Source organism: Cyprinus carpio, chromosome B22, assembly GCF_018340385.1.
Source record: "Cyprinus carpio isolate SPL01 chromosome B22, ASM1834038v1, whole genome shotgun sequence".
In the NCBI taxonomy this organism is placed as follows: Eukaryota; Metazoa; Chordata; class Actinopteri; order Cypriniformes; family Cyprinidae; genus Cyprinus; species Cyprinus carpio.
In genome coordinates, this window is record NC_056618.1 from 32506305 (window position 1) to 32526745 (window position 20441).

At 37.5% G+C, this 20441-nt stretch overlaps 1 protein-coding gene across 1 annotated transcript in view; it reads right to left on the reverse strand.

The window, feature by feature from the left end:
• The window catches only part of LOC109094447 (NACHT, LRR and PYD domains-containing protein 3-like), a 54195-nt gene that overhangs the window by 31141 nt on the left and 2613 nt on the right, over nucleotides 1-20441 (reverse strand). Inside the window, exons 5-6 of the mRNA XM_042748896.1 lie at nucleotides 3043-3235; nucleotides 1108-2869 (exon numbers count right to left, since the gene is read on the reverse strand). Of these exons, the coding sequence (XP_042604830.1) occupies nucleotides 1108-2869; nucleotides 3043-3235 (1955 nt within the window). The remainder of the gene's footprint in view (nucleotides 1-1107; nucleotides 2870-3042; nucleotides 3236-20441) is intronic.

The following is a 20441-nucleotide window of genomic DNA, read 5'->3' on the forward strand; positions in this document are numbered from 1 at the left end:
GAATACATTATTTCAGATAGTTTTACCCTCTGGTTATTGAAACCAGGTTTTAAAATTGGCTCATGAGATTGTGCTCGCAGGTCATCTGGGTATTACTAAAACTTTCAAGAGGGTTTCCAGGTATTTCTTCTGGCCGAGTATGAAATCCACTGTTTCAGAATTTTGCCGGTCTTGTCATGTATGTCGGGTGGCGGGGAAGTCTAAAGCCATGATTCCCCCAGCACCACTACAACCAATTCCGGTGATGGGAGAATCAATCTCTCGAATGGTTATGAAATGATTTGTTTAGCACCACTACAACCAGGGGGAATCATGGCTTTAGACTTCCCTGCCACCTGACATACATGACAAGACCGGCAAAATTCTGAAACGGTGGATTTCATACTCGGCCAGAAGAAATACCTTGAAACCCTCTTGAAAGTTTTAGTAATACCCAGATGACCTGCGAGCATGTTCTCATGAGCCAATTTTAAAACCTGATTTCGATAACCAGAGGGTAAAACTATCTGAAATAATGTATTCCAGCTAGCCTCATCACTGGAGATACTAGACTTCCACTGACGCATGAAAATACCATCGTCCCAAAAAAAACACAACCTTAGCTTCAGGCTTTTCCACTAGATCAACTGCTGCATCAACACAGTTCCTCAAGCTCTGATCTGATTTTTGGGCAGCTGCCAACTGTTCCCTTCCAACTCTTAGAGGACCCAGTTCACTGGTTTGATGGAATTCAGACTCTGGACTTGAATTACTCGGAGTAACAAATAACTTACATTCCTCAAGTTCTAAAGGGGAATTCATAAATGATTTAGACAAGTCAATAACATCCTCAAACTTCCGGCTCTGTGCACGTGTCACAACACACGCAAGAAAAACTGAGGTTTTCTTTGTATTTCTTCTGTTTATAGACCACATTTGTGTGAAGTAACATATACAACCGGTCTATGATTAAACAAGCTAAATTGGGATCCTCTCTCATGTTTCTCTAACCGGAAACACACACCACCATCTTGGCTGCACTACACCTGAACCCACTGAGCGTCACATACGCTCGTATACCTAGTATAAAATAAAGTCAATAAAACAAAGACACAGTAAAATACTCACTCAATCTTTCTAGATGCTTGGATCACTGGCAGCAGCCTCAGAAGACATTCTTCTGAATGATGATATTTACTCAGTTTAAACTCATCCAGCTCTTCTTCTGAGTTCAACAGCACAAACACTAGAGCCGTCCACTGAGCAGCAGACAGAGAGACTCCAGAGAGATGACGGTCAATTCTTCTGCTCAGGTATGTTTGTACTTCCTGCTCTAGTGAACGATCATTCAGTTCATTCAGACAGTGGAACAGATTGATGGATTTCTCTGGAGAGGGATTCTTCCTGATCTTCTGTTTGATGTATGCAGCTGTTTCCTGATTGATATAAGAGCTGCTTACTGTCTTTCTCAGGAGCCCTTGTAAGAGAGTCTGATTAGACTCTAGTGAGAGACCTAGAAGGAACCGGAGGAAAAGATCCCAGTGTCCGTTCTCATTCTGTAAGGCCTTGTCCACTTCTCTCTTCAGTAAACTGGTTATTGGTGACCTGTACTCATTCTTCAGTCCTGTGTTTTGTTCAGAAAAGGACAGTAGCTTGAATAAAGCAGCAAGAAACTCCTGAATACTCGGATGAACAAAGCTGAACACCTTCCCCAGCTGAAGTCCAAACTCCTCTCTGAAGATCTGGGTACAAACTCCTGAGTACACTGACACTTCTCTGACATCAATGCCGCTCTCTTTCAGGTCCTTCTCATAGAAGATCAGGTTCCCTTTTTCCAGCTGTTCAAAAGCCAGTTTTCCTAGAGATAAAATAGTCTTTCTAGCTTGATCAGGATTGATTTCATATTTCCCATCATACTTCTGTGTCTTCAGTTGGGTCTGAAAGATCAGGAAGTGTGTGAACATCTGTGTGAGAGTCTTGGGGATCTCTGCACTCTCTGCTTTACCCATCATCCTCTCTAGAACAACGGCTGAAATCCAGCAGAAGACTGGGATGTGACACATGATGAACAGACTTCTTGTTGATCGGATGTGTGTGACGATTCTATCAGCCAGACTCGGATCATTTATTCTCTTCCTGAAATATTCCTCCTTCTGAGGATCGTTGAATCCTCGTACCTCTGTGACCTGGTCGACACACTCAGGAGGGATCTGATTGGCTGCTGCTGGTCGAGAGGTGATCCAGAGGAGAGCAGAAGGAAGTAGGTTCCCCTTGATGAGGTTGGTCAGCAGCACATCCACTGAAGCTGATTCTGTCACATCAGACAAGCTCCGATTGTTTTGGAAATCTAGACGCAGTCGACACTCATCCAGACCATCAAATATGAACATGACTTTGAAGTCCTCATAATCTGCTGACTTTAATTCTTTGGTTTCTGCGTGAAGGTGGTTTAGGAGATCCACAAGACTGAGATGTTTCTGTATCAAGTTCAGCTCCCTGAAAGGAAGTGGAAATATGAAATGAACGTCCTGATTGGCTTTTCCTTCAGTCCAGTCCAGAATGAACTTCTGCACAGAGACTGTTTTTCCAATTCCAGCGACTCCTTTAGTCAGCACAGTTCTGATGGGTTTGTCTTGTCTAGGTGAGGGTTTAAATATGTCATTGCAGTTGATTGGTGTCTCCTGTGTCTCTGGTCTCCTGGACACTGTCTTAATCTGTCTCACCTCATGTTCATTATTGACCTCTCCACTGCCTCCCTCTGTGATGCAGAGTTCTGTGTAGATCTCATTCAGACGTGTTGAGTCTCCATGATTGGACATTCCTTCACTTATTCTCTGATATTTATCATGTAGTCTGGATCTGAGTTTTTGTTGATACACAGGCATCAGTTCTGAGCAAAGGAAATAATTGTTGTTATTGGCAGAGCAATATTTGAGAAATGTATTTTTAGCTTTGATATGTTAGATATTAGATTGTGTCGTGACATTCAGGAACATTAGTGACTGAAGACAGAAGGTTGATAATAAAAACACAGGCTATAATCTGCTGATCCAGAGCTCTTACTGGTCTGTAGTGTGTTAGCGAGGTCTGTCTGGTTCATCTTCCTCAGGATGAGCAGTGTGATCTTCAGAAGCCCCTCTCTGACTCTGCTATGACCCTCATCATTATAACGGTCTCTTTCAGAGCATTCTGGGTAATCTGGACTCAGTAGTCTCTTAAAGCTTTTTAACTCAGAGATGATTTTGTGCTCAATCCCCTGAAATCATAGTAAATATTCAAACAATAAACCTGCATTCAGTCACAGAGAAGGTGAACCAAAGGATCAATACACAAGAGTTCAAGCATGAATACTAATAAACATCACTGAATTATATCAGACCTGCTAATAACTTCCACTGTATGCTCAAACATCAGCATCATCAGATACTGAGGTTAAAAGAGAGAGTTTGACTGGATTGGCTGTTTGTTAGATTGATGTTCATCTTTGTGCAGCAGTCAGGTTACATACGGATTCATCTTCTCTACTTTAGTGGACATTGATCTGCTTTATAGTGGCCTACAACTTATCTTACGTGTGTGGAGGAAAGTAAATATGACTATTACAGAGAGGATTTCACAGATTTCTCAATTTCTTAATAATTTTACCCAGAGGATTATTGTGTTGACAGACACACAAGCACGCACACACCCACACCCAAACATACTTGTTTTTATGCATTGTGGGGGCCACCTGTCAGAATTGCTACATAGTGGGGACCACCCTTTCCTATGATCCTACAGACCTAAAAAAAATAATTTGATAAAAACTAAAAAGCCTTTTTAAAAGTATAACTTCAGATTACAAATATTTCACTACAAAAGTTATAAACCTGACACACTGGTCACTCGTGGGGACATTTCAGTTATTTGGTATATCTGGGCTCCAGCAAACACACAACCAGTTTTTGGTCATTGTGGGGACTTAATTCAAACTCATTTCATCATCTGTATAAAGTTATCACAAATAAGTTAACAGATCTCAACACATTTTAAATGTGTATTTTTAAAGGAGTTTGTAAAGAGAATATACTGAGAATAGGAGCTCCAAACAAAAAAATGCTATTGTTTTGTGTTCTAGATGTTCTATTTAATAAAGATGTTTAACATTTGACAAACAAGTGATCTAAATAGTTTCTCAAAACTCAATACATTAGTAGGTCAGCAAGTCAATTAACTCTTGCATAAACTCTTTCATGCATGTGTTCAAAGATAACACTCATTACACTCACTCTGATTTATTCATTTACAACAAACAAAAAACAGTACACTAGTCATTACTTGCACTACCTTCTGATCATCAAGAAACACTGAGTAATCCATTTGCACACTGTAAATTTTTTCTATGCACTTTACTGTTTATTGCAATAGTGTAAATGATGTTCATATGTTCATAGTTGTGCCTATAGTGTAGAGAAGATTGAGGCCAATCACAGAAAGCAGTATCTGACGATACAATTACTGATAATGATCTTATTAAAGCCTTCTTTATACCATGTAGAATTATTTATAGTGATACTCCAATCAAGATTTTTAGACATTTATTCAGGGCCTGAATTTCATTTCTGAAAATTGATTCCTCTCTTAGGTGGACTGTTGTGAGAGGTTTTTTTGTTTTGTTTAGTTTTTTCATTTGAGGGGTGGAGGGGGCAGTTTTTTCTAAAATATAGATTTATCTCACCTAAATATTTGATCATGCACTTTATTTTTGTGTTTACAATCATGTAATTGTTGCACAATAGCTTACAAAGTGCTAGCCTGATTGTGTGAGCTGTATGTGAGGTTCACACATACTCTGTTTACAGTGTGTATATGTAGTCTATGTGTGGTACAGAAGCAGCAGGGACTGTGCTTTCACACAGGAGTCTGCTCCTGATCCACCGCTGTTTACCACAAACACAACATTTATCCATTATTTTGATTTTAAATCCAGACATTGTTACTCAAAATGCTTTTTGAAACAGTACAGTAATACAATCTTTTAGCAATTACTCAATGCTTTTTACTTTTGCATTTACTTTTAGATTTATATATTAAGTTTGTTAAAGCAAAACATTTAAACTACTTTTCTGACATTATCACAAACATTCTAAATTAAAACTTACTAAATTAAAACTTACCATTGACAGAATCACTCAGCTGCCTTAACTTTTGCATTTCAATCTTTAATACTAATCCTGTGGTTCATAAAGAAAGTGAAAGTAGTGACATTTGCCAAGTATGGTAGCCCATACTCGAAATTGGTTTTCTGCATTTAACCCATCCAAGTGCACACACACACAGCAGTGAGAAGTGAACACACACCTGGAGCAGTGGGCAGCTATATATCCAGCTGCCCGGGGAGCAACAGGGGGTTCATTGCCTTGCTCAAGGGCACTTCAGCCGTGGGTAATGAGGGTGTAAGAGAGTGCTGTTCATTAACTTCCTCCCACCTACAACTCCTGCCAGCACCGAGACTCAAAAAATAGACTCAATGTGGAAACGATCACTGCACTGCTGCAGATGCACCACTCCTAAATGCACTGCCAGACTGCAACCGCGTGTGCAGTGTAAACGCTTTAATCCGTTAACATGAGCGCGGAAAAATAAACACCACATACGCACTGCAAACAGAGTAATGTGAACCTGGCATTACGTGTGTGAGCTGCAAGTGTGCAGGAAAGCACGAGCGTTGAATGGTTTAAACACTGGCAAGAATTGAAAAGAAAAAAATGCAATTTATAAACTTTAGTGATGATGCGACACTGCCTCGATAGTGCAAGTGACAATTCCTGTGTCAACAGTGCAGCTCTCTTATAGAGCAGAAGTGATGTGATTTGAAGCCATTTGCATTTTGAGAGAGAAAGCGTGCAATGATTCATTCACGCTGTTTGTGAAATTATGTCTCAGAAACTTTTTCAAAATTACTTTATCAGTTATTTAATGAAGAAATAAGGCATTATAATTATGTCACCCATGCTGGACAGAGACTGAGACGGTGCTGCTGCATGTCGAGCCAAACAGCTTGATCATCAACTTGAGATCGGTTTTATGAAATCTGCCTTTTTAGAGACCGCTGATCAATCATCCCAAAGCGATTTTCGGCCGATTGTGATCGGTAGCCGATCAATCATAGCACCCCATCTATAATCGAGAAAATTAAGGTCAGTGTGGACCCAGCAAACATTGGTCCAACGGCGACGTCGTGTCCCTGGCCAAAAATAGTCGCGGTAGGACGGCATAAATCGGTAGAAATATGTAACACAGAACATTTCCTAAAAATGCATTCAGATACGTTTGTACATGTCTATAGTTCTATGGGGTTGCATGTATAATTGTTACTTTGACTTTTAGCTGCGTGTAGTTCAATATATACTCTGTTGTGAATCGGTTGTGAGAGGACATCACTAGGTGACGTCTTTTACACGTGCATTACACGTCCATCATGACCCTCTAAGAAATCCTTGTGAAATATGCAAAAGCTGTGTTTACACCTTGGTTAATACTGCTATAATTAATTTTAAGTGCACCAAGTAGTTTTTAAGAGGTTTTCAAGAGGTTGTGAATAGACGTCCACTGACGTTTTTTACACATCTCGTCACGTTTGTGAAAAGACGTCCAAGCATGACTAGCAGGAAAAAAAAATTGTATACAAAGTAAATATATTTACTTTATCTTGTTTAAATAAATTATAATCACAAAGTGCCCAGTGTGGTTAAGTGATTGCAAAGCCACACTGCAATTTAGTCATTATTTCAACCTGTTTTATGTATTCGTTGTTATGTATTACATTGTTTTTATGGAATCTATGCATATACATGTAAAGCAGATATATATCTGGTCACAATTTAGGTCTGAGTTGGATGTAATTGCCAAAACTGTGCTGCCAAGACAAAACATTCTAATATATTTTGTGATATTACAAAATCCCACGATAGGATAGATTATCTCGTGAGATAGGGTTAACGCGTTCTTCCGGTCCAGAACATTGAACAAGCACGAGGAGAGGAGGGACTTGTATCGATATATATTATATAAAATCTACTGTTGGGTAAGTACATTTTGTGTTATTTGATTAACGTGCTTGAGTTTTACTTGTTTGACACGAAGGAACCGAGAGAAATTATGCCCACATTGTCAACTGAAATTTACAGAGTATGGTTAAAATTAGCTAACGTTAGTAGGCTAAAAGTTACTTAGAATTTATACATGGTATACCATAGTATAAAGTATGTTTAATGATACAGTCAACGTTATTACTGTAACTTATTAATGTAGCCTTTTGAGAGTTTATTTCATAAAGTAAATTATCTGAAAGAGAATGAAATGTTTAGCTGGATTTGAATATGTTTATTTTTTTTAGTAACTGCTTTAAAAATATTTTGTAATTTTCGAATTTCTAAACATTTCCTCTAAGTACCAAAAGAAGTGGAGATGACAAAGGGCAAGGGTTGATGCCTTAGTGGAACATGATACATCAAAGATGTTGATAAAAAGTTGATCTGCGTAAGTTCTGACATAAAGAATAAGTATATACAGGTGCTGGTCATATAATTAGAATATCATCAAAAAAATTATTTATTTCATTAATTCCATTCAAAAACAGAAACTTGTATATTATATTCATTCATTAAACATAGACTGATATATTTCAAATGTTTATTTCTTTTAATTTTGATGTTTATAACTGAAAACTAAGGAAAATCCCAAATTCAGTATTTCAGAAAATTAGAATATTGTGAAAAGGTTCAATATTGAAGACACCTGGTGCCACACTTTAATCAGCTAATTAACTCAAAACACCTGCAAAGCCTCTCAGTCTAGTTCTGTAGGCTACACAATCATGGGGAAGACTGCTGACTTGACAGTTGTCCAAAAGACTACCACTGACACCTTGCACAAGGAGGGCAAGACACAAAAGGTCATTGCAAAAGAGGCTGGCTGTTCACAGAGCTCTGTGTCCAAGCACATTAATAGAGAGGCGAAGAGAAGGAAAAGATGTGGTAAAAAGAAGTCTACAAGCAATAGGGATAACCGCACCCTGGAGAGGATTGTGAAACAAAACCCATTCAGAAATGTGGGGGAGATTCACAAAGAGTGGACTGCAGTTGGAGTTAGTGCTTCAAGAACCACTACGCACAGACGTATGCAAGACATGGGTTTCAGCTGTTGCATTCCTTGTGTCAAGCCACTCTTGAACAACAGACAGCATCAGGAGCGTCTCGCTTCAAAAAGGATTGGACTGCTGCTGAGTGGTCCAAAGTTATGTTCTCTGATGAAAGTAAATTTTGCATTTCCTTTGAATATCAGGGTCCCAGAGCCTGGAGGAAGAGAGGAGAGGCACACAATCCACATTGCTTGAGGTCCAGTGTAAAGTTTCCACAGTCAGTGATGGTTTGGGGTGCCATGTCATCTGCTGGTGTTGGTCCCCTGTATTTTCTGAGGTCCAAGGTCAACACAACCGTATACCAGGAAGTTTTAGAGCACTTCATGCTTCCTGCTGCTGACCAACTTTATGGAGATGCAGATTTCATTTTCCAACAGGACTTGGCACCTGCACACAGTGCCAAAGCTACCAGTACCTGGTTTAAGGACCATGGTATCCCTGTTCTTAATTGGCCATCAAACTCGCCTGACCTTAACGCCATAGAAAATCTATGGGGTATTGTGAAGAGGAAGATGCGATATGCCAGACCCAACAATGCAGAAGAGCTGAAGGCCACTATCAGAGCAACCTGGGCTCTCATAACACCTGAGCAGTGCCACAGACTGATCGACTCCATGCCATGCCGCATTACTGCAGTAATTCAGGCAAAAGGAGCCCAAACTAAGTATTGAGTGCTGTATATGCTCATACTTTTCATTTTTATACTTTTTATTTGGCCAAGATTTCTAAAAATCCTTTCTTTGTATTGGTCTAAAGTTATATTCTAATTTTCTGAGATACTGAATTTGGGATTTTCCTTATTTGTCAGTTATAATCATCAAAATTAAAAGATATAAACATTTGAAATATATCAGTCTGTGTGTAATGAATGAATATAATATACAAGTTTCACATTTTGAATGGAATTAATGAAATAAACTTTTTGATGATATTCTAATTATATGACCAGCACCTGTACATACTTTATTAGAGCCACAGAAAGACAAATGTTTCGATGGAAATGCTCAATATATAATTCATTATGTACATTAACAACGATTTGGGGCGAATAGAATGCAATTTAATGGAAAACTATGTGAATGGCGCTCTGTGGCGCGGCAGGATTTTCTACCCTGTCAGATTTTCCTACCTCCCACTAAAACAGTGGGTAGTACAATTCGACAACGAAAAATGGTACTGTAAAGTTATGGTTTATTAATGTCTACACCTACCACAAGCCTAAACCTACCCTTACAGTACTGCAAATACAGTAATTATGTGTTATATTCGTGGCTGTAGCTAGAAGGGATACAGCTACAGGAAACCAACAATAAATATTCTTTTCTACCAATTAGATTGCGTTTTTATTAAAGTCTACACCTACCCAACCCTAAACCTACCCTTACAGTAATGCAGATACATTAAATATCGTTGTTTAGCATGAGAAAAAGGATGCAATATTGTGTTCAATAACAGAAGCAGTTAAAGTGCGAGAGTAAACATTGTGCTGGTATAATTGTAGGGCCCTATGTTTTCCGCGATGCAGAAAACGTGGACGGAATCGCGGAATCCATTCATAAAAACGGAAATCACAGTTTAGCACGCGCGTGATGCTCGCGGTGATTTCAGCGTCTGCTGTCTCACTAAATGAGGATGAAAACACATGAAGAACATCTCCAGAACTGCTCTGAGAGTCACTTCATGAGCATTTTACCATTTGATTTGAGCAAAAGCATCATATCACATGCACAGAATTGTAAAGATATTCACTGCAACCCGTCAAAATAAAAGTCCGGTTTTGAAGTCTATTTTTCAGTAGACTGTACATAGCCTACCAGGCTACCACTACTACTAAAATGAAACAAAAATTATTTTTTAAGGAATAATCACACAACATTTCTTCCATGTTTTAATTTTAATAGTACATCCCCTTAGTTTGCTTAATTTTCAGTTATTAAAAGACAAATAAAATGAATGTTTCATGCCTTGATTTGATAACAATAAAAATGTAAATACAAAGAATTTTTGAGGGGAAAAACTCATTAGGCTTCTTTAACAAAAAAAAAAATGTTGTTTTATGCATTCAAAGAATTAGATATGCTAAAACAATTTTGGTAACAATAAAAAAAAAATATGGTGAGAAAAAATAAAACATTTCATAGGGCCCTAAACGTAATTTTTGTTAAACTTTTATTAAATTGATGTGAAAATGTATAAGTTTCATTATTTTAATTAATTAGACTTGCTTTATGATTAATAAACTTCAATTTAACTATTAAAAAGGAGTGGAGAAAAATTCAAATGGAAAAAAAACAGAATCCAGCAAAATTAAATAACTGAATTTGGAAATAAATAAAATGGAATCTAGAAAAAAAAAAAAAAAAAAAACTGATTTCATAGGGCCCTATTAGAGTGTTGTAATTTCAACATTTACTATTACTATTATTGTTATTATTATGATTATTATTATTACTTTTATTATTACTACTACTATTACTATTAGTATGGTCTTTTTTTTTTTTTTTGTAAATGAAGCACTATTTTAGTTTTTGTTCAGTATCCATTTTAAAAACTATCATTTAATTCATCGGTATCGGCCAGTGTGGTCCAACCTAGCTATTGGTATCGGCAAAATCCAATATCGGTCAACCTCTAAAAAAGTATAGCGCATCTACTAATAATTTTTTATATATAAATTAGTTTTTACCTATGCAAATATTTTAGAAACAATGCATTTGTGTACAATACACAGTGCCAGTGTTTACAAGCAATACCTGCTTCTTAACTTTAACTTTAAAATCAAACGTGTCGCCTTCACACTGTGGTGGCTTGTATTTCCAATGGGAATCAGATTTATGCATTTAGACGCAGGTCAGATGTCCAGATATCTGATATGTATCTAATTTAAAACCACATTTGTGAGTGGCTCAGGACGGATGCGAAAAAATCAGATCTTGGTCCGATCTTTGTGTTTAAATGTGTGCAAAAATGTCAAATCTTTCACGCAAGGAAAAAATTTAAATTGTTTGTTCCAGTGTAAACGCAGCCAGAGAGAGATTTATAAAGACTCGTAGAGTAACTTCTGGATCTATGTCGATTTCATCAAGATTTCTGCCTGTTCTGCCAAGCGTCCTTTTTCAAGGTCCAGGAGAATATTGCTCATTTTGTCCAGTAGAAGTGTAAATGACCAAACTGAAGTTGTGTAGCTCCGACAGCTCCAGAGCAGTTCTCCACGGCTGTCATAACTTCATAACCCGCACATGAAGACTATAATAAGGATATTACAAATATTAGTTAGAAACCATTACTTATAGAGCGGGTCCCACAAGGCTAAACCGTACAGTGTGTGTATTCAGTACAATGGGTTTCACATGAATTTCCATTAACACTCTACAGGACCCCACAACGTCACACCAGAAACAGTGTGTGCTGCTGTTTGACCTCAAGACTAAAAATAACATTAATAATAATAATCTGTTTGACTCTAAGACTGAAACTAACTAACTAACTGAAGGCTATAATAAAGATGAAGCAAATATTAGTTAAAACCATTACTTATAGAGCGGGTCCCCACAACGCTAAACCATACAGTGTGTCTGCATCAGAAACTGCATTCTTCTGTATTATACAGGAAGTGAAGTGGGAAAGAGGGAGCGGGAGGCATCAGGAAAGGTCCACGAGCGTGACAGCACTATATGTACAAGTACAGGATCTTTAGGTCCCTTCAAAAAATAGTCCAAGTCTTAAAGAATCTGCATCTCACATCTGTAAACATGACAAAAGTAGTCAAAGCTTTCTCTAAAGTCAGTCACTTGCTCCGCAGTCGTGTGTTATTTCTTCTTCAGGAATAATGTCCCTCGCTGCCAAAGGCAGGTTTTCGTGGGCCAAAGTCTTCTTCATGATGCAGCTTCTGGTGAAAGTGATCATTTTAAAAGGGTTTAACCTACAACTGATGATGACCAATGAATCACCGTGACAAGTCTTCCTTCATGATTACTGTAGTGTATATATATTGTTAAAAGTCACATAAAAGTAAATATAAAATACAATATAAGTCATTTATAAATACTGTTTTCACAAATAAAAATGCGTAACTGCTAATACGTTTAAGAGCTTAAGATAACTAAAAAAGAAAATGTATGATTACTTTTGGGGTATGTAACATAGACTAACCATGTTCTGTACACAACGGTGTTCCGTACAGGTGACGTTTTAGCACCGATTGCAGAATAAACTAGAATGTAAAGTTAGTGAACAAACTTTGATGTTGGCTTGGCCTTGGGCCAAAAGAGCCACTGTACTTGTGTGTCCAACCTTCTTGAGCTGCCTTGGTGGAAAAAAAAAACTTCCAACGGTATTTTTCAATGGACCCTTGCTGTTTTCTGTTCCAATAAAAAGCCTTGGTTATGACAACACTTTCAACAGCTTTGGCTAGCTGTATGCGAAATAAGTCATGCCTTTTCCCCCTGTTTGCTATTTCCCAGTCCTCTAACTGAAGTGTTGTATGCAACAACACAGAAGGTAAAAGAAACAATGTGGTTTAAGTCAAGGTGAAAATTTATATGAAAATAGATAAGTAATATAGTTTCTTTTCTTCAATTTATGTGTGATAACTTGATAAATATGTTGTCAATACTATTAAAATAAGAAAAAAATGTAATGGTACTTAGGGGATTACAGTTTTTGCATAAATACTATATTGGGCTTTATTAAAGTTTATGAAAATAGAATGCATGTATATGCATTTTATACTTATGCACATAAATGGAACATTTTAAAATCTTTGAACAGATATTGAAGTATTTTCTATCCTGTGGCGCCATCGTGTGGACAACATTAGCATTGTGGCCTTCATTTCTGAACAACATCATTATGAAAGGGGCCAATATTTTATGAATGATTACAAATATTTAATGATTAGTTCACTGATAATATACCCACATTAAAATCGAATTTACTGATTCTGTATCTTATTTCATGCTTTAAGAGTTTATTTTTCAACTTACATTTTTAAGCAGTGATGAATGATAACTATGTGAGTTGCTAAATTGTATTTTGGAATTATAATACATAAACTATATAATGATGACAAAATTACAACAGTTATTGTTTTCATAATATTTACTATTGACAATACAAAATATAGACATACAAAAAAAAAGCTGCCAATACGAATGATTTGTCCGTTCTTGCAGCGAAAAGCCGGAATCAGCGTCCTCTGTAACTCGAGAGATCGATGCAATGTCTTTTTCTGGCCTAAGACAAAAAAATATCTCACAAGCACTCATTTTAATCTCTATAATATATTCTTCTAATTGTTTTGTACTGATTCACTGGAGAGTTTTAATGTAAAAGGCTGTAGTTTCAGTATGTAGACCTTTTTCCCCATGCCAGTGTTGAAGTCTCGAGCCGTCAGAGAGTCTGCTGCAAATCATTCAATTTCACAATATACCAGCTCACAAAAATCTGAATTTAGCCGTTGGTGTGTTCTCATGGGTGGATTGTGTGCAATCGCTGTAATATTTTATTTTTAAAAGGTCTTAAACAGGAATAAAGTCGTTTGTTGTGAGGTCGTTGTGAAGCCCCGCGGTCTCGCGTTGTCAAAATAGATGACGCAAATCCTTCATTTTCCACACTTCAACAGCTGAAAGAACACCAACTTTTAGCTCTTGGTTTCTTCTAATGGGTGGATTGTGTGCAATCGCTGTAATATTTTATTTTTAAAAGGTCTTAAACAGGAATGAACTCGTTTGTTGTGAGATCGTTGTGAAGCCGCGCGGTCTCGCGTTGTCAAAATAGATGACGCAAATCCTTCATTTTCCACACCTTCAACAGCTGAAAAACACCCACTTTTAGCTCTTGGTTTGTTCTAATGGGTTGATTGTGTGCAATCGCTGTAATATTTTATTTTAAAAGGTCTTAAACAAGAATAAATTCGTTTCTTGCGAGCTCGTTGTGTCACTGCACGAGAAGCCGCGCCGTTCGCGCTGTCAAAAGAGCTGACGCAAATCCTTCATTTTCCACACTTCAACAGCTGAAAAACACCCACTTTTAGCTCTTGGTTTGTTCTAATGGGTGGATTGTGTGCAATCGCTGTAATATTTTATTTTTAAAAGGTCTTAAACAGGAATAAATTCGTTTGTTGTGAGCTCGCTGTGCGACTGCACGAGAAGCCGCGCCGTCTCGCGCTGTCAAAAGAGCTGAAGCAAAATCCTTAATTTTCCACACTTCAGCAGCTGAAAAACACCCACTTTTAGCTCTTGGTTTGTTCTAATGGGTGGATTGTGTGCAATCGCTGTAATATTTTATTTTTATAAGGTCTTAAACAAGAATAAATTCGTTTCTTGTGAGCTCGTAGTGCGAGTGCAGGAGAAGCCGCGCCGTCTCGCGCTGTCAAAAGAGCTGACGCAAATCCTTCATTTTCAAACTTCAACAGCTGAAAAACACCCACTTTTAGCTCTTGGTTTGTTCTAATGGGTTGATTGTGTGCAATCGCTGTAATATTTTATTTTTAAAAGGTCTTAAACAAGAATAAATTCGTTTGTTGTGAGCCCGTTGTAAGACCACTCGCTGAACGGAGCGGTGAATTCTCTCTCGTCTTTCTCTCTCTTCTGTGGCCAGATATACATTTTTAATAAGCCCTGTCCTCTGTAATATTCAAATATGTTGGTTTAGCTTGTCAGAGTGAAATAAATTAATGTATTTATATGTATTTTTAACCGATTTAAAAGTGAAACTAAGGCAGACTCCTCCCTCAGTTCCGGGAATTGCTCCTGTAGAGGCGCAATTTTTCTCAGATAATGGGAGTCTATGGGAGATTTCTGACTTATAAAAATTAATAATAAATAAACTGTAAGTCTGATCAGTCTAAAAAGATATAGCAACAAACTACACCCCGGGGCCCAGGTCTCTGCCGAGTTTGGGGCTTGTGGCTTTAAAGCCCTAGGAGGAGTAGCGTTTAGTAAATTTAGTCTCATAAAAATAATAATAACTAGAATGTAAAGTTAGTGAACTAACTTTGATGTTGGCTTGGCCTTGGGCCAAAAGAGCCACTGTACTTGTGTCTCCAACCTTCTTGAGCTGCCTTGGTAAAAAAAAAAAAAACTTCCAACAGTATTTTTCTATGGACCCTTGCTGTTTTCTGTTCCAATAAAAAGCCTAGGCTATGACAACAGCTTCAACAGGTTTGGCTAGCTGCATGCGAAACAAGTCATGCCTTTTTTTCCCCTGTTTGCTATTTCTCAGTCCTCTAACTGAAGTGTTGTAGGCAACAACACAGAAGGTAAAATAAACAATGTGAAAATAGATATGAAAATAGATAACTAATATAGTTTCCTTTCTTCACTTTATGTGTGATAACTTGAGAAATATGTTGTCAATACTATTAAAATAAGAAAAAAGTAATGGTACTTAGGAGATTACAGTTTTTGCATAAATACTATATTGGGCTTTATTAAAGTTTATGAAAATAGAACACATGTATATGCATTTTATATTTATGCACATAAATGAAACATTTTAAAATCTTTGAACAGATATTGAAGTATTTTCTATCCTGTGGCGCCATCGTGTGGATAACATTAGCATTGTGGCCTTCATTTCTGAACAACATTATGAAAGGGACCAATATTTTTTGAATGATTACAAATGTTTAATGATTAGTTCACTGATAATATACCCACATTAAAATTGAATTTACTGATTCTGTAGCTTATTTCATGCTTTAAGAGTTTATTTTTCAACTTACATTTTCAAGCAGTGATGAATGATAACTATGTGAGATGATAAATTTTTTTTTTGCAATTATAATACATAAACTATATAATGATGACAAAATTACAACAGTTATTTTTTTCATAATATTTACTATTAACAATACAAAATATAGACATACAAAAAAAGCAGCCAAGACGAATGATTTTCTGTTTTTTAAAGATTAAAAATGAAAACAGAAAGCAGCTGGTAAATGCAGTCACTTTAATATTCAAATCCAGTATCATGATCCATTTCCGATTTATTTTTCTACAGTTTATGTTCACGTGGCTGTTTTCGTTTATATTCGCCAAGCTATTATGTATTTTGAAATAATCTTTTATGTGATTTGTGCGTTCTTGCAGCGAAAAGCCAGAATCAGCGTCCTCTGTAACTCGAGAGATCGATGCAATGTCTTTTTCTGGCCTAAGACAAAAAAATATCTCACCAGCACTCATTTTATTCTCTATAATATATTCTTCTAATTGTTTTGTACTGATTCGCTGGAGTGTTTTAATGTAAAAGGCTGTAGTTTCAGTATGTAGACCTTTTTCCCCATGCCAGTGTTGAAGTCTCGAGCCGTCAGAGAGTCTGCTGCAAATCATTCAATTTCACCATTTACCAGCTCAAAAAAATCTGAATTTAGCCGATGGTGTGTTCTAATGGGTGGATTGTGTGCAATCGCTGTAATATTTTATTTTTAAAAGGTCTTAAACAGGAATAAAGTCGTTTGTTGTGAGGTCGTTGTGAAGCCCCGCGGTCTCGCGTTGTCAAAATAGATGACGCAAATCCTTAATTTTCCACACTTCAACAGCTGAAAAACACCAACTTTTAGCTCTTGGTTTCTTCTAATGGGTGGATTGTGTGCAATCGCTGTAATATTTTATTTTTAAAAGGTCTTAAACAGGAATAAATTCGTTTCTTGTGAGCTCGTAGTGCGAGTGCAGGAGAAGCCGCGCCGTCTCGCGCTGTCAAAAGAGCTGACGCAAATCGTTCATTTTCAAACTTCAACAGCTGAAAAACACCCACTTTTAGCTCTTGGTTTGTTCTAATGGGTGGATTGTGTGCAATCGCTGTAATATTTTATTTTTATAAGGTCTTAAACAAGAATAAATTCGTTTCTTGTGAGCTCGTAGTGCGAGTGCAGGAGAAGCCGCGCCGTCTCGCGCTGTCAAAAGAGCTGACGCAAATCGTTCATTTTCAAACTTCAACAGCTAAAAAACACCCACTTTTAGCTCTTGGTTTGTTCTAATGGGTGGATTGTGTGCAATCGCTGTAATATTTTATTTTTATAAGGTCTTAAACAAGAATAAATTCGTTTCTTGTGAGCTCGTATTGCGAGCGCAGGAGAAGCCGCGCCGTCTCGCGCTGTCAAAAGAGCTGACGCAAATCGTTCATTTTCAAACTTCAACAGCTGAAAAACACCCACTTTTAGCTCTTGGTTTGTTCTAATGGGTGGATTGTGTGCAATCGCTGTAATATTTTATTTTTAAAAGGTCTTAAACAAGAATAAATTCGTTTGTTGTGAGCCCGTTGTAAGACCACTCGCTGAACGGAGCGGTGAATTCTCTCTCGTTTTTCTCTTTGTTCTGTGGCCAGATATATATTTTTAATAAGCCCTGACCCCTATAATATTCAAATATGTTGGTTTAGCTTGTCAGAGTGAAATAAATTCATGTATTTATATGTATTTTTAACCGATTTAAAAGTGAAACTAAGGCAGACTCCTCCCTCAGTCCCGGGAATTGCTCCTGTAGAGGCGCAATTTTTCTCAGATAATGGGAGTCTATGGGAGATTTCTGACTTATAAAAATTAATAATAAATAAACTGTAAGTCTGATCAGTCTAAAAAGATATAGCAACAAACTACACCCCGGGGCCCAGGTCTCTGCCGAGTTTGGGGCTTGTGGCTTTAAAGCCCTAGGAGGAGTAGCGTTTAGTAAATTTAGTCTCAGAAAAATAATAATAAGAAGTTTAAATAGCATAACAGTATGTTGGCTTGTGCCAAGCCAACATAATAATTCCAAGTCGTACATAAACAATATATCTGTGTCATCCTTATGTCTCCCTCTTTCACCCCCGATCTAAACAGAGACCCATCCACTGTTTGTTTCAGTAAGATTTGAGTAAGTTTGCTCGGTGCGCCCATTGCGCTTGAAAATGGACGGTGGGGAAGATTTACATCAAAACTTCAGCTTGGGAGGGAAGACAACTAGAGCAGCAAAAATGTACATTCCCACAGTACTACAGCCTTTATTAAGTAAATATTGTTATCACAAATTGTTTAATATATTACCTTTTGTTGAATTAATGCTTTGAATTGGGAATTTTTAAACAATGATTGCGGGCGATGACCACTTAGCGCCACCCTCACCTGAGACAAGCAGTAGAGATCTCTTACGTTATGAAGTTTTCACAATGGTTGTTCTTTTTTTTATTATTAATCAGTGCAAATTATTTGCCATTATTGTTTTCAGAAAGATATAGAAATTATGTTCACTAACCTTTCACATGGTTCATGCTTAACTCACATGCCATAATTAATAATTAACACGACACAATCATGCTTAACTCGCATGGCCCTTTATTAAAGCAGCAGTTAACTCGCATTTTAACCAAATAAAAAGGTACTCATCTTTGATATTCATTTAAATAATGTTTTCTTTTGTTAAAATAAATAGTTCACAGTTGATCAGTTAAATGCCTATTTTCACCGATAAAATCAAGTTATGCGCGCTGTACGGAACACCACTGTGAGCCTGTACGGAACACTGTTAACCCCTATCATCCCCCGTACACTGGCGGAGGTGGTACTTTTCCCCACTTTTCTCAAAAACTATTGGTCCTAAAGACATTAATCAAAGTGTGGACTGTATGGAGAATGAGCACACAAACATTCTTGTCTGTCTGGTCGCTGGTGCGCGGTGAATAGCAAAAAGTGTACGGAACACGGTTAGTCTATGTTATAAGGTTTAATTTATATTTCGTTACAGTATGATAATTATAGTAGGATTATTAATCTTAAATCAATTCTAAGAATCAGAACTTTTAATTATCCCTGATAATTTAATTATTTAAGATTTATATGACCTTTAAATGCACTCTTATGAAAAACAACCATTGTATTATTATAATATAAACTATAAAATCAATTTATCAAGTTATCAATTTAAAATAGCATGTTTTTAAAAATAGTTAAATATAAAATAATGGTACATCTGTGGTAACTGTGAATTTACTAAAATACCACAGTAAATCTACGGTAACCTACCTTTATATTGGGTTTTATTCAGTCTCGTCGGCAGTGTTGATACCGTGCTCCTCCACATCTTTCCCCGGTTTCCTCCGCCTCTTCCCCGAGAGTAGGCCGCGTCACCGGCGCTTGATTCAGCGTCTCCCCAGGAATCACAAACCTCACTCCAGCCTCTTAATCGCCCGCCACGTGGTGCCGGAAAATTAGCACGTCTGCATAATCTTTTCCCTCATGTAACATTAACACATTGGGCCCTATCACCCGGCACAATGCGACGCAAGGCGCAGCACAAGTGTGTTTGCTAGTTTCAGTCCGGCGCCGTTCGCATTTTCCCATCCAGCGCCACGTCGTTTAATTAGCAAATGCATTTGCGCCCATTTGTGCGCCCATGGGCGTGCTGGTCTAAAAAAGAGGTGTGTTCAAGTGCATTGCTGGCGCATTGCTATTTTAAGGAGCTGAAAATAGACTGCGCCTTAGACCAACTCAAACCTGGTCTAAAGTCTAAAGTCAATGGCGCAACATTTTTTTGTTATTTAAAGAGCAGGTTGGTAGAAAATGCGCCTCTGGGCGGGTCCACAGTGTGCGTTGACTTTGCTTATTACACACAGGGATGCGCATCACACAAACATGCCAAATATTTAAAACAAAAGGATTACAGTGTAAAAGAATATTATTGTGTAGGCTACATAAATATAAAAATGTAATGATGGATAGTCATACCTACCTATTTGCAATTCAGCCTATTACTACTTATAATGATGAATGCAATTGGCTAATTAATTGAACATTCATGCCAATACACATATATATTAACTGACTCATCACGCGGAGCTTTGGTGGATGCCTGCTTGTCCCGTAGATGATCTGCTCGCGCGCTGTAACTCCGCGCATGAGCAGATCGGTTTCTTCGCTTGAGAAGCATTCAGCTTTTCCGCCAACAAATTCCACCATGTAAATAGCGATCCCCCCTGGGGCGAGCGCATCTCGATCTTAAAGGGAATGGGAGATGACACTCTGATTGGTTTATTGAACGTTACGCCCATTACTCATTAAGAGAATAGGGACAACCCATTCAAAAAATGCGCCCCGGCGCACGGACCGTTTTTTCGTCATTAAAATCACAAAAGTGGATTTGGAAAAGCCCTGAGTGCACCTGCGCCATGCGCTTTACACTTTGTGTTTAGATCGTTAAAATAGTGCCCATTAAATTATGTGCCGACAGTTTACGTTTATCAGTGTTTTCGCCATTTTTTTTTTTTTTTTTTTTGGTAAAAAACATCAATTAAACGATTAGTA